Source organism: Lithobates pipiens, unplaced genomic scaffold, assembly GCF_037356315.1.
Source record: "Lithobates pipiens isolate NorthernLeopardFrog02 unplaced genomic scaffold, aLitPip1_a1.2 Scaffold_18, whole genome shotgun sequence".
Classification (NCBI taxonomy): Eukaryota; Metazoa; Chordata; class Amphibia; order Anura; family Ranidae; genus Lithobates; species Lithobates pipiens.
The window spans coordinates 601,473,675-601,485,914 of record NW_027507758.1 but is presented as its reverse complement, the minus strand read 5'-3'; the positions used below and the strand labels follow the sequence as shown (position 1 = coordinate 601,485,914).

General features: G+C 44.6%; 1 protein-coding gene across 1 annotated transcript in view; it reads right to left on the bottom strand.

The window, feature by feature from the left end:
• ADCY3 (adenylate cyclase 3) overlaps nucleotides 1–12,240 on the bottom strand; it is a 202,797-nt gene that overhangs the window by 129,695 nt on the left and 60,862 nt on the right. Inside the window, exon 2 of the mRNA XM_077489243.1 lies at nucleotides 11,702–11,851. Within this exon, the coding sequence (XP_077345369.1) occupies nucleotides 11,702–11,851 (150 nt within the window). The remainder of the gene's footprint in view (nucleotides 1–11,701; nucleotides 11,852–12,240) is intronic.

Below are 12,240 nucleotides of genomic sequence, written 5' to 3'. Positions count from 1 at the left end.
CATACAGCAGATGATACCCCAGTATGCCAGTGTGTATGTTTTACTGATGTATGATTAATACTGTGTGCATTACCGTATTTTAAGCAGGAGGCGGCAGTGACAAGTGCAGGGGACGGCGCGGTGACGTATGGAGAGGGGGACGGCTCAGGCGTGGGTAGGAGGCGGCGCTCATTAAGATCAGAGGGAAATGGCAGACGCGGCGACGTATGGAGAGGGGGACGGTGCGGACGTGGGCAGGAGGCGGCGCGCAGCTAGATGAGAGGGAGGCGGCAATACCCCCGTGTTTCCCCCGAAAGTAAGACATATGTCTTACTTTCGGGGTACGGCTTATATTAGCCGACCCCTCTGAAACTCCCGATACGTCTTACAATCGGGGGTGTCTTACTATCGGGGAAACAGGGTATGCGAAAAATCTGCAGAAATTCGGACATTTAGACGGCTAGTTTTTCGGCCAGTTAATGGGCACAAAATCGATAATCTTTTAGACCTTTTTGAGCCGAAAAAACTGACAAGTTTGGAAATTTTCTGCCGAATGAACAATAAATTGAAAGGTTAATTTGTTTCCCATCCGAACTGTCTGCACTAGGTATATATATATATATATATATATATATATATATATATATATATATATATATATATATATATATATATATATATAATATATATATATATAAAAAGAGCATTCATTTGTCCACTGAACGATTTATCGGTCATTACATGATGGCATTATCAATAGATTTAAAAAAAAGTGGAATACTGCGCTAAAAACTATAAGCGCCAAAGATAAACCACAGCTGCAGCTCACTCTGTAAGATACATACAAACACATAAACAGAGATAGAAACAAAGCTGCGCAATAAAATGATAAATCGTGACACAAATCAAACTATGACACAAATCAAATCAAACCATGTGACATCAATTGACCATACACATGAAAATGATAATTAAATATTAAAATTAAATATGTGTTCCGTGAAAAATAACCAGTCCTCAGATTTCAAGAAAAAACAATGAAGGATAATATCTAATGCCGCGTACAAACGACCGAATTGTCCGGCGAACTTAGTCCGCCGGACCGCATTACGCCGGACAATTCAATTGAGTGTGGGCTCCAGCGGACTTTTTCATCGTAAAGTCCAGCGCACTTAGAAAGTAGTTTTGACTCAAAATTTGTCCGCCGGACTTGGCTTTCAGCGGACAATCCGTTCGTCAGTGTGCTAGTCCGGCGGACTAAGAATGACGTATGCTCAGAAGCAAGTACGAGAAGGAAGCCATTGGCTACTGAACTTCCTTTTTCTAGTCCCGTTGTACGTGCTGTACGTCATCGCATTAGAAATCGCCGGACTTGTGTCCGTGTGTGGCCAAGTCCGTTTGTTAGAAAGTCCGGCGGATTGTTTTCCGGATTGTTTGCCGGACTAAGTCCGCCGGACAATTCGGTCATGTGTACGCGCCATGAGTCCAGTGAGATAATTGTAGGTGATGTTTAATAGAAAATCCTTATGTGCAGGAAAAAACACCAATATATGTGAACCTCCACCATGCACCATATGCGCTTACCAGAAGGCAAGCAGTGAGAGCCTTGTATTGTAGAATCACCCTCCGGACATCAGACCAACAATGGCAGGAGTTGGCTATGGATGTACTAAGGTCAAACCAAGAGATCGCAATTCGATCGGTAGATCAGCACCCAGCAGTCATAATCTTGCAATCTTTTTTTGATATATCCAGACCCCACCTCTAAATATTTCGGGATCACCCACTTTATGGACTTTATTCCACCAAGACCCACCTCTAAATATTCCAGGATCACCATTTTATAGGCTGGTCCCAGCCAGACCCCACCTCTAAATATTCTGGGATCACACACTTTATGGATTGATCCCATCCAGACCCCACCTCTAAATATTCCGGTACCAGCCACTTTGTGGATTGGTCCCATTCAGACCCCACCTATAAATATTCCAGGATCACCCACTTTATGTACTGGTCCCACCCAGACGCCACCTCTAAATATTTTGGGATCACCCAATTCATAGGCAGGTCCCACCAAGACCCATCTATAAATATTCCAGGATCACCCACTTTATGGTCTGGTCCCACCCAGACCCACCTCGAAATATTCTGGGATCACCTACTTTATAGTTTGGTCCCACCCAAACCCCACCTCTAAAAATTCCGGGATCACCGACTTTATGGATTGGTCCCATCCAGACCCGACCTCTAAATATTCTGGGATCAGCCACTTTATGGATTTGTCCTATCCAGACTCTACCTCTAAATATTTTGGGATTACCCACTTTATGGACTTTATTCCACCAAGACCCACCTATAAATATTCCAGAATCACACACTTTATAGGCTGGTCACTTTATTCCACCAAGACCCACCTCTAAATATTCCAGGATCACCCACTTTATAGGCTGGTCCCACCCAGACCCCACCTCTAAATATTCTGGGATTACACACTTTATGGATTGGTCCCATTCAGACCCCACCTATAAATATTCCAGGATCACCCTGTATGGACTGGTACCACCCAGACCCACCTCTAAATATTCTGGGATCACCTACTTTATAGGTTGGTCCTACCCAGAACCCACCTCTAAATGTTCCAGGATCAGCAACTTTATGGACTGGTCCCATCCAGGCCCCACCTCCTAAATATTCCGGGATCACCCACTTCATGGACTGGTCCCATCCAGACCCCAATTATAAATATTCAAGGATCACCCACTTTATGGACTGGTCCCATCCAGACCCCACCTCTAAATATTGCAGGATTACCCACTTCCTGGATTAGTCCCATCCAGACCCCACCTCTAAATATTCCAGGATCACCCACTTTATGGATTGGTCCCAACCCCGCCCCCCCCCCCCCCCCCTTATTCGACTGCTTTAAAGAGAAACTCTGGGATGGGGACTATTTACAATACAAATAATTTGTATTCCTGTCCATCCAGTCCATCCATACACCTACCAGCATGCCCCCTGGTTAGCACATGAGCACTGCAGTACAAAAGATTGTCTTTGTGCTGCTTCCCCCTCTCCCAGTCTGAGCTAAGCTGTGCAGGGGCTACAAGGTTTAATTGGTGTCTTTTGTATCTGCTTCAGTAATGGCCCACAAGTAAATACAGCTCTGGGCTTACTGCCACTGGCAAAATTTGGACATCGGTGAAACCAAAAGGCTTGGCAACTTGAAGAATCCAGAAAATGGGGAATGATGGGTCATTAGGGTCAGAAGGAAGAACAGACAGTACATATTTCCAGGTAGAGGACTTAGTGTGTGTAGTGTAAAGTCTGGACGTCAGATATGAGGATCAGCCGACTGCAGCGACTAAAGTAAACAGTGGCTGGATTCCTGGCAGCAGTCATAACATATACGGTAAGACGTATGGTCTGCGCACCCTCCCCTATACAGACATGGGCTACAGAAACATCCTGACAGCAACAAACCCTCCATATAAAAGGCAGGTGTAGTGTCCGGGCCAAGCAAGGAGAAGGCTCATCGCGCCACACCATCACAGGTGAATTAAAGGTGAACTCCGTTCACAATAACATTCAATTAAATCTATTCCTCAATAGCCACCAAGAATATCAGTCCACTTTATGAGCAGCTAAGGCCTTTGCAAACCCAGATATTACCTGGTAAAAGTAGCAATGACATCATCACTGTGCTGTGCATAGGCTGTGCAGAGCTGTGGGAAGGACCCAGCAGGCTCCACCCCACTACAGGCAACTACAGCAGGAGGGGCGGAGAGAAGACCAGTGATCCTGCAGAAGGGGAGAGAGCAGCACTGAGCGGTCTTTATACAACTGAGCAGGCCTGAACCAGGGGAAAAAAAAGAGCTCAGATCCCATAATGCACTATGAGTTTCTCCTATTTCAGGCAAGCTATACCAGAGACAAAAGCTATGAAAAAGCTAATAAGCTTGACTGCCAGGGGTTTATCTAAACGTATCTGGAAGACCACCTTCTAAATCTGCATGGACTGCTCCAATACACCTACTTTATGGGCTAGTCTCACCCAAACCCCACCTTTAAATATTTCAGGATCACCCACTTCATAGGCAGGTCCCACCAAGACCCCACCTCTAAATATTCTGGGATCACCCACTTGATGAACTGGTCCCACCCAGACCTCATCTCTAAATATTCAGAGATCACCCACTTTATAGGCTGGTCCCACCCACACCCCACCTCTAAATATTCTGGAATCACCCACTTTATGGACTGGACCCACCTAAACCCAACCTCTAAATATTCCGGGATCACCCACTTTATGGGCTGGTCCCACCCAGACCTCACCTCTATATATTCCGTAATCACGCACTTTATGGACTGGTCCATCCCAAACCCCAGCTCTAAATATTCCGGGATCACCCACTTTATAGGTTGGTCCCATCAATACCCTGCCTCTAAATATTCTGGGGTCACCCACTTCATAGGCCCTGCCTCTAAATATTCTGGGATCACCCACTTGATGAGCTGGTCCCACCCATACCTCACCTCTAAATATTCCAGGATCACCCACTTTATAGACTGGTCCCATCCAGACCCCACCTCTAAATATTCCAAGATCACCCACTTCATAGGCAGATTCCCCCAAGACCCTGTATGTAAACATTTCAGGATCCCCCACTTTATGAGCTGGACCCACCTAGACCCCACCGCTAAATATTCAGGATCAGCCACTTTATGGGCTGGTCCCACCCAGACCCCACCTCCAAATATTCCAGGATCACCCACTTTATAGGCTTGTCCCACCCAGACCCCACCTTTAAATATTCTATGATTACCCGCTTTATGGGCTTGTCCCACCCAAACCCCACCTTTAAATATTCTGGGATCACCCGCTTTATGGACTGGTCTCACCAAGATCCCACCTATATATATTCCGGAATCACCCACTTTATAGGCTGGTCCCACCCAGACCTCCCATCTAAATATTCTGGGATCACCCACTTTATGGACTGGTCCCACCAATATCTCACCTATAAATATTCCAGGATCACCCACTTTATAGGCTGGTCCCACCCAGACCCCACCTCTAAATATTTTCCGGGATCTGCCAATTTATGGATTGGTCCTATCCAAACCCCAACTCTAAATATTCCGGGATCACTCACTTTATGGGCTAGACCCACCAAGACCCCACCTATAAATATTCCAGGATCACCAGCTTTATGGACTGGTCGCACCCAGACTCCACCTCTAAATATTCCGGGATCACCCACTTTATAGGTTGGTCCCACCCAGACCCCACCTCTAAATATTCCGGGATCACCCACTTGTGGCCCCAACCCCCACAATTAATGTCTTTTTGAGTTGCTGTGCATGTGCAGTATCTCAAATAAGTTGATGCTGTGATCCCAGGACATAGCCCTGAACACAGTTTCCTCAGGACAGAGGACCAAGATGTGGGACTGTCCCAGCAAATTCGGGACAGTTAGCATCTATGCATTAAAGTGAAACTGTCACACACAAAGAGATTATATTCAGTAAAAAACACGTGTCAAAAAGATGATCAGATTCAGAGACACAGGCAGCTGAAGTTACATGCAAACCTTGACTTTTGCTCTAATAGTCGCCCAGCTCCTCCCACTTCCAGAGGCTCCATATTGGTCAATCTATACAATATATGCTGCCTGTGCCAGCATCTATATCACTGACATTACCTGCTGCATACAGTTGCTGTTGAAAAGGAAACTAGTGTACTGAATACTTATTTTGCCCATTTACCCACAAGTATTTTTGATGCAACTTCCTGGTTCTCATTTCATATTTCCACAATTATATATTTATGACACCCTGGGCTCCTGGGGAGTTGGTTGGATGAGGCTGACTGTCATTCAGCGCAAAAGAGGAGTGCCATTTATTGGCGAAGGGAACTTTTTCAGAGGTAAAACGCCATATTAAATGTGAGTATTGCTCTTGTGTGCCAGTTCTAGCCCCTGCATGGGGCGCCGGGGGGGGGGGGCAGGGTCGAGTCATACATTCGGCTTCTATGGACATCGAATAAATGACTCGGGAGTGCACCCAGAAGGTAACCCCCTCGGGAGATCGCTTCTCCTAGGGGGTTATCTAATGCGGGGAGGAGCCATGAGAGCCACCGGGGGACCCCAGAAGAGCAGGTGCGGGGCCACTCTGTGCAAAACAAAAACTTTCCCTCCTCATCAGGAACTTTCTCTTCTCATCAGAAACCTTTTCCTGCTGCTAGTTCGGTTTCTGCTAGGCAGGGTAATTGTCCCTCCTCTACCCACTTGCAAAATGTTTGCCAAGCCTGAGAGCCAGGGCCTTAAATAGGCTCTGCCTCACCCAAGATGGCTGCTATAGTCACATGGGGTGGCAGCAACCAAATGGATAGCTTCCCTAGTGACACAGGAAACCATAAAGGAACCATGTTTCTCTTGACTTTCAGAATGCCACCTGCAGTGGAGAAAGTACACTGCACCTGCATACATGTTGGCCAATGGAAAGCTAATTAAAAGGAGAAGGAGAGGCAAGAAATTGTGCTAAAAATGCACGTTACATGCGCTTTTTAAGGTGCCCCAATTAAAGGCTATGTGGACCAATAATATGTAGCTCATGTAATTTTTTCGTTTTGAGAGACAAGCTTCAAGCCCTATGGGATATAATGTTGAGCCCTGTTGAGCCTTGGATTGGTTGAGCATTGGATTAGTTGACCGTTGGAGGTGGATATTTTTTTTTTTTACTTTAATAACTCTTATTTTCAGGAACTCCCATTGAAGTCTGTGGGGCCATAAAACCTACTTCAAAAGTAGCTCATGTACTTTTTCGAACGTCAGACATTAAGCTACAGGTTCCAAAGCTTCAAGCTGCAAAACGCTCAGGTGTAAACCAGGGCTTAACGTTATCACATAATGGTGGCATACATGCTTTCTGGGATTCGCAGCGATCGTTCAGTATCGAGTTCCAATGTAGTGATGAGATAATTGGAAATGCGGAGGATGTAGGTGCTAAACTGGCAGCAGGCCGAGCCAGTAAACTCATCAGCCTCTGGCTGGGGGTCAAAGTTCACTTAATCAACGCGGTCAGCTAAATAAAAGCCATTATGGTGTTATCAGCAGCATTACCATCTCCTGGACATCTGTTGGTTCCCGACTCATAATCAACCATTTCTGATTCGGATTGGAATCATGAAAAAGGTTCTTATTGATTACCTTCTCACGCTTAAGTCTGACTTATCAGAGAGTCTGACGGGGGAATCGTTCGTGCTTCCCGTAGCAATTGACTGAAGACTCCCTTCGATTCTATAAATAGAAAACGTGGGTATATTTGCCATTATTTGAGAAACTGCCCTGTTTGCCCTTGCAGATCATGCGTTGCCCTCTCCTCAATATCTGGATTCCCTTTTTTCCGTGTAAAAACAGGAGCTAATGGAGTCTGTAAACGCTCCATCGTCAAAGTATGGATGCACAACAATTTTAGTACATTAAGTCCAGCATCTTCTTCTGTATACCTATATACCAACCTTCGCTCCCAAGATACATCATATAAGGGCCATAACTGATATAGAAGTCCTTCCTAAAATAGAAGGTACCTGTATGTCATAATTTTAACCACAAATAGACTATATTAAGAAAAGTCTATCGCTCTCCCCAGAGCTTTTTTTCTCAGAGAGTAGGTGCAGGCACTGCCCCTTCCAAGTCACCCCTGGTCTCTGCCCCCCCCAACCCGTGGCCTGCACAGAGCCCTGGCCTCAACCCTAATGAACACCTTTGGGGTGAAATAGAACCCTGTGTGCGAGACAAGTCTTCTTATCCAACATCACTACCTGACTGCACAAATATTCATTTGGCTAAATGGGGACAAAATCCTATAGGCACCCTCCAAATTTTGTGGAAAGCCTTCCCAGCAGAGTGGAGGCGGAGTGGAAGCCAACTCCATATGGATGGCCAAGGTTAACAAGCTCATATAGGTATGATGGTCAGGTGTTCACAAACATTAGGCCATATAGTGCATGTAGATAATTCTGTGATGAGTAAACATACCTGCCCTCATGCACGTGTATTATTACAAACTATAGGCAGTAAAAAAATTGCCTTATAGGTTACAAAATATAATGGGTGACCTCCCTCCGGGATGCAGTGCTCAGGCCTGTACATTGTCACTTGATAACAAAAAAATGATGTCATCAACCCTTTGTAGGAAGGGGAGGATTTGGAAGGATTTGGGGGTGTTTAACTGAAAAAAAAGTGATTACCTCCAGATCTAGTATGGAAGGATGCCCACTTTTAGCTTCGTTCTTCAGAACGTACCACAACATGAACATCCCCCACATCGATGATACATTGGTTCTTCTCCAGCCAACAATATCATGACACTAATGCCCCGTACACACGACCGGACTTTTCAACATCCAAAGTCTGACGGAATGATTCCGGCAGACTATTCGATCGTGTGTGGGCTGCAACGGACTTTTGATTCGCAAAAGTCTGACAGACTTTAGAAATGAAACATGCTTTAAATTTTTCCGCCAGAACTCTGCCGGACCCAGTTCCTACCGAAAAATTTGCTCGTGTGTATGCTATTCCGACGGACTAAAACCGACGCTAGGGCAGCAATTGGCTACTGGCTATGAACTTCCTTATTCGAATCCAGTCGTACGTCATCACGTTCGAATCCGTCGGAGTTTGGTGTGATTGTGTGTGGCCAAGTCCGTTCATTCGGAAAGTCCGTCAGAACTCTGTCAGAACTCCATCAGAACTCCGTCGAAAGTCTGTCAGACTTAATCCCTCGAAAAGTCTGGTCGTGTGTACGCAGCATAAATGTTCCTCTGCCCAACCAACCAACCAACCAACCAACCAACCAACCAAGCCACCAACCAGGCCTTTATTTTGTAGATTATGCACAGATACTTGTAAATGTTTTACATATCCTTGCCACAACTCTATACTTCATTAAACCTTTTACGACCACAGCTTTTTCAAAGTTTAGATGCCCAAATCAAGTTTAGAAGAGCCATGTTGCATCAGTAAACTTAATTTCTGTTTGGCATTGGGCTTAAGAACTAGGAAAACGCACATCTGCACATTCATAGTTCTCTGCTGCAAGGTTAATTGCGGTTCTCAACACAAGGAACATTTTTTCATGTGGACTTAAAAAGGCTGGTTGTGGTTATGAAGAAGATAATACAGTAAATCTTGATAGGTTTGGATGTATAATGTGACCAAATGTAATGATGATTGCATACCTTCACCCTTTTCCACACCCCATGTGTTTGTACCCTCCCCCATGTGTTACCCTTTCCGTTATTACATCCATCTATCTTTCCTTGCTGACAATCAGTTTTGATACCATTTCTGCTTTTGGTGATATCACACTTAGATATTGTATATAAAGATGTATCTGATGGAAAAAAGTCAGACCCTTTCAAGTTGAGCCACGTCTTCCCATTGGCATTGGATCCATTGATTACCTCCAGACCAGGTATGGAAGGATGCCCCGTTTTACCTTTCTAGTAAGAAAGGGTCTTCAGAACATTCCACAACATGAGCAACAACGCCCTCTCTGCAGGTGACCAACTCATCAATGATACATTGGCCCTTCTCTAGCATTAAAAAGGACTTCTAATGCCGCGTACACATGACCTGGACTTTTCGACATCAAAGGTCCGACTGAATGATTCCAGCAGACCATTTGATCGTGTGTGGGCTGCAGCGGACTTTTGATTTGCAAAAATCTGTCAGACTTTAGAAATGGAACATGTTTCAAATTTTTCCGCCGGAACTCCAGTTCCTACGGAGAAATCCGCTCGTGTGTACGCTAGTCCAATGGACAAAAACCGACGCAAGGGCAGCTATTGGCTACTGGCTATGAACTTCCTTATTCTAGTCTGGTCGTACGTCATCACGTCCGAATCCGTCGGACTTTGGTGTGATTGTGTGTGGCCAAGTACGTACATTCGGAAAGTCCGTCACAACTCCGCCGAAAGTCCGTCTGACCTAGTCCCTCGAAAAGTCCGGTTGTGTGTACGCAGCATTACACAACTGCTTTTGGGCAGCCAGCAATATCAAGATAGTGAAAGTCTATCTGCTCAACCAACCAAAAGGAATGGGCTCAGATTTTAAATGACATGATGCAAATGGATACCCTGGTAGAATCTCATTAGAACAGAATGGAACAAACCCACAGAGAATGGATTCCATTTTAAAACGTATCCCAATAAAACCATACTGTATATAGATATCCCACAACGGCTACCCAGACCAGCAATATCTTTGACCAAGCAGGAAATCTCTTCATCTGTTCGGTCTCTAGAAGTTCCAATCTGACCCAACTCATTATCTCTTATACCCAATTATGATGTCTTTGTTTTTTGCTTTGTAGATGATATGCAAAAAGTCAGACAGTATCAGACCCATTCAGGTTGTGCCACTTTTCCCATTGGCATTGGATCACTGGTGGTGGTGTTTAACTGAAAAGGGTGGTTACCTCTAGGTCCCGTAAGGAAGGATGCCCCATTTTAGCCTCCTAATAAGAAAAGATCTGCATCACCCTCTCTGCAGGTGGACAGATCATCCATAATACAGTACATTGGCATTTCTACAAAATGAAAAAGGACATCTTACACAATTGCCTTTGGGCAGCCAGCAGTTTTCGAGACAGTGAAAGTCTATCTACCCAAACAACCTACCTAAAGGAATGTGCTCAGATTATAAATGACATAATGTAAATGGATACCCTTGTAGAATCCAATTAGAACAGAATGGAACAAGTGCACAGAGAATGGGTTCCATTTAAAAATGTAACTCAATAAAACCCATTATAGATATCCCACAACAGCTACCCAGACCAACAATATCCCTAACAAAGCAGGAAATCTCTTCATCGGTTTGGCCTCTAGTAACCTCATTCTGGACCCAACTCATTCTTCCTCTTGGACCCAGTCCTTGTAACATCTTTGTTTTGTATATGACACCTAGATGCATGTAAATGTTCTACTTATCCTTCCTATAAGTCTACTCTTTATTAAACCTTTCATCACCACAGTTTTTTGAAGCTTAGATGCCCAAATCAAGTTTAGCAGAGCCACCATGCATCATTAAACTTGACAATAATTCTATAACCATTTTTCTGTTTGACATTGGGCCTGAGAACTCGGAACACATACAGTTGCACGTTCCTAGTTCTCTGCTGCAAGGTTAATTACGGTTCTCAACGCAAGGCGCACTCTTCATGTGGACTCAAAAAGGTGGATTTTTGATCACGAAGGGGCTAATATATCTTGATATGTTTGGATGTATACCATGACCAGATGTAACGGGCCTTGGATACTCACTCCCTCTTCCTCTACCATTGACATATGCACCTAACTCCATTTCTATTACCCTTCCCATCCTTATCTCCATCCATCCCACCTGGTTGACAATGAGGTTTATTACCATTTTTGTTTTGGTCGTATTAAACTTAGATAGACAACCTTGATGGACCACTCTGATGGACCACCTTGACCATTTTGATGGACCAACTTGATGGACCACCTTGACCTTCTTGATGGACCACCTTGACCATTTTGATAGACCACTTTGATCATCTTGGTGGATCACCTTGATGGACCACCTAGTCTTTTTCTGCTGTGATTTTAGCTGTTGATTCATTGCACACACACACAAACAGAAGGCCAGAAGAATGGTATACGTTGTTGGTAATGGAGGTATAGATTTCTTCTTACCTGTTGTTGGCTTTGTTCTTCTAGATTGAGTTTGACCTCCAAAGATTGGCGTGCTTCCAGAAAGGCTTTGCGGTGCTTGCGATCCGCCATGTAGTAGGACATGATGCCGACAGTGATTGTGCACAGGTAGATGGCTATATTGGACAACACCTTGGGAGAGGAAAGAAGTCAAAAGAGGCTCATTAGTTGTGTATAAGACTGATAACTCTTCAAATTTTGTTCAAAACTAAAAAGCATTTGAACCTGTAAAGACTCCCTGGAGTCAAGGGAAACATCATGGAGGACCATTACCGTCGCTGTCTTCCGCTGTGACAAACGCTGAACATACCCAGTATTGTGCATGCAGAGTATGAGGCCCATTCAGGGAAGACAGCACCGCTACCATGTACCGTGTGCCTTTGACCCAGTCTGTGGACAGTGTGCATAAACCACCAGGATTAGGATAACAAAGTGTTTAATCTACAAGACTCAAGATATTAGCTAGAACTCCAACCAAACTATTCTGCTAATATGTTGCCTTCCATGAGCTTTCCTTTCCC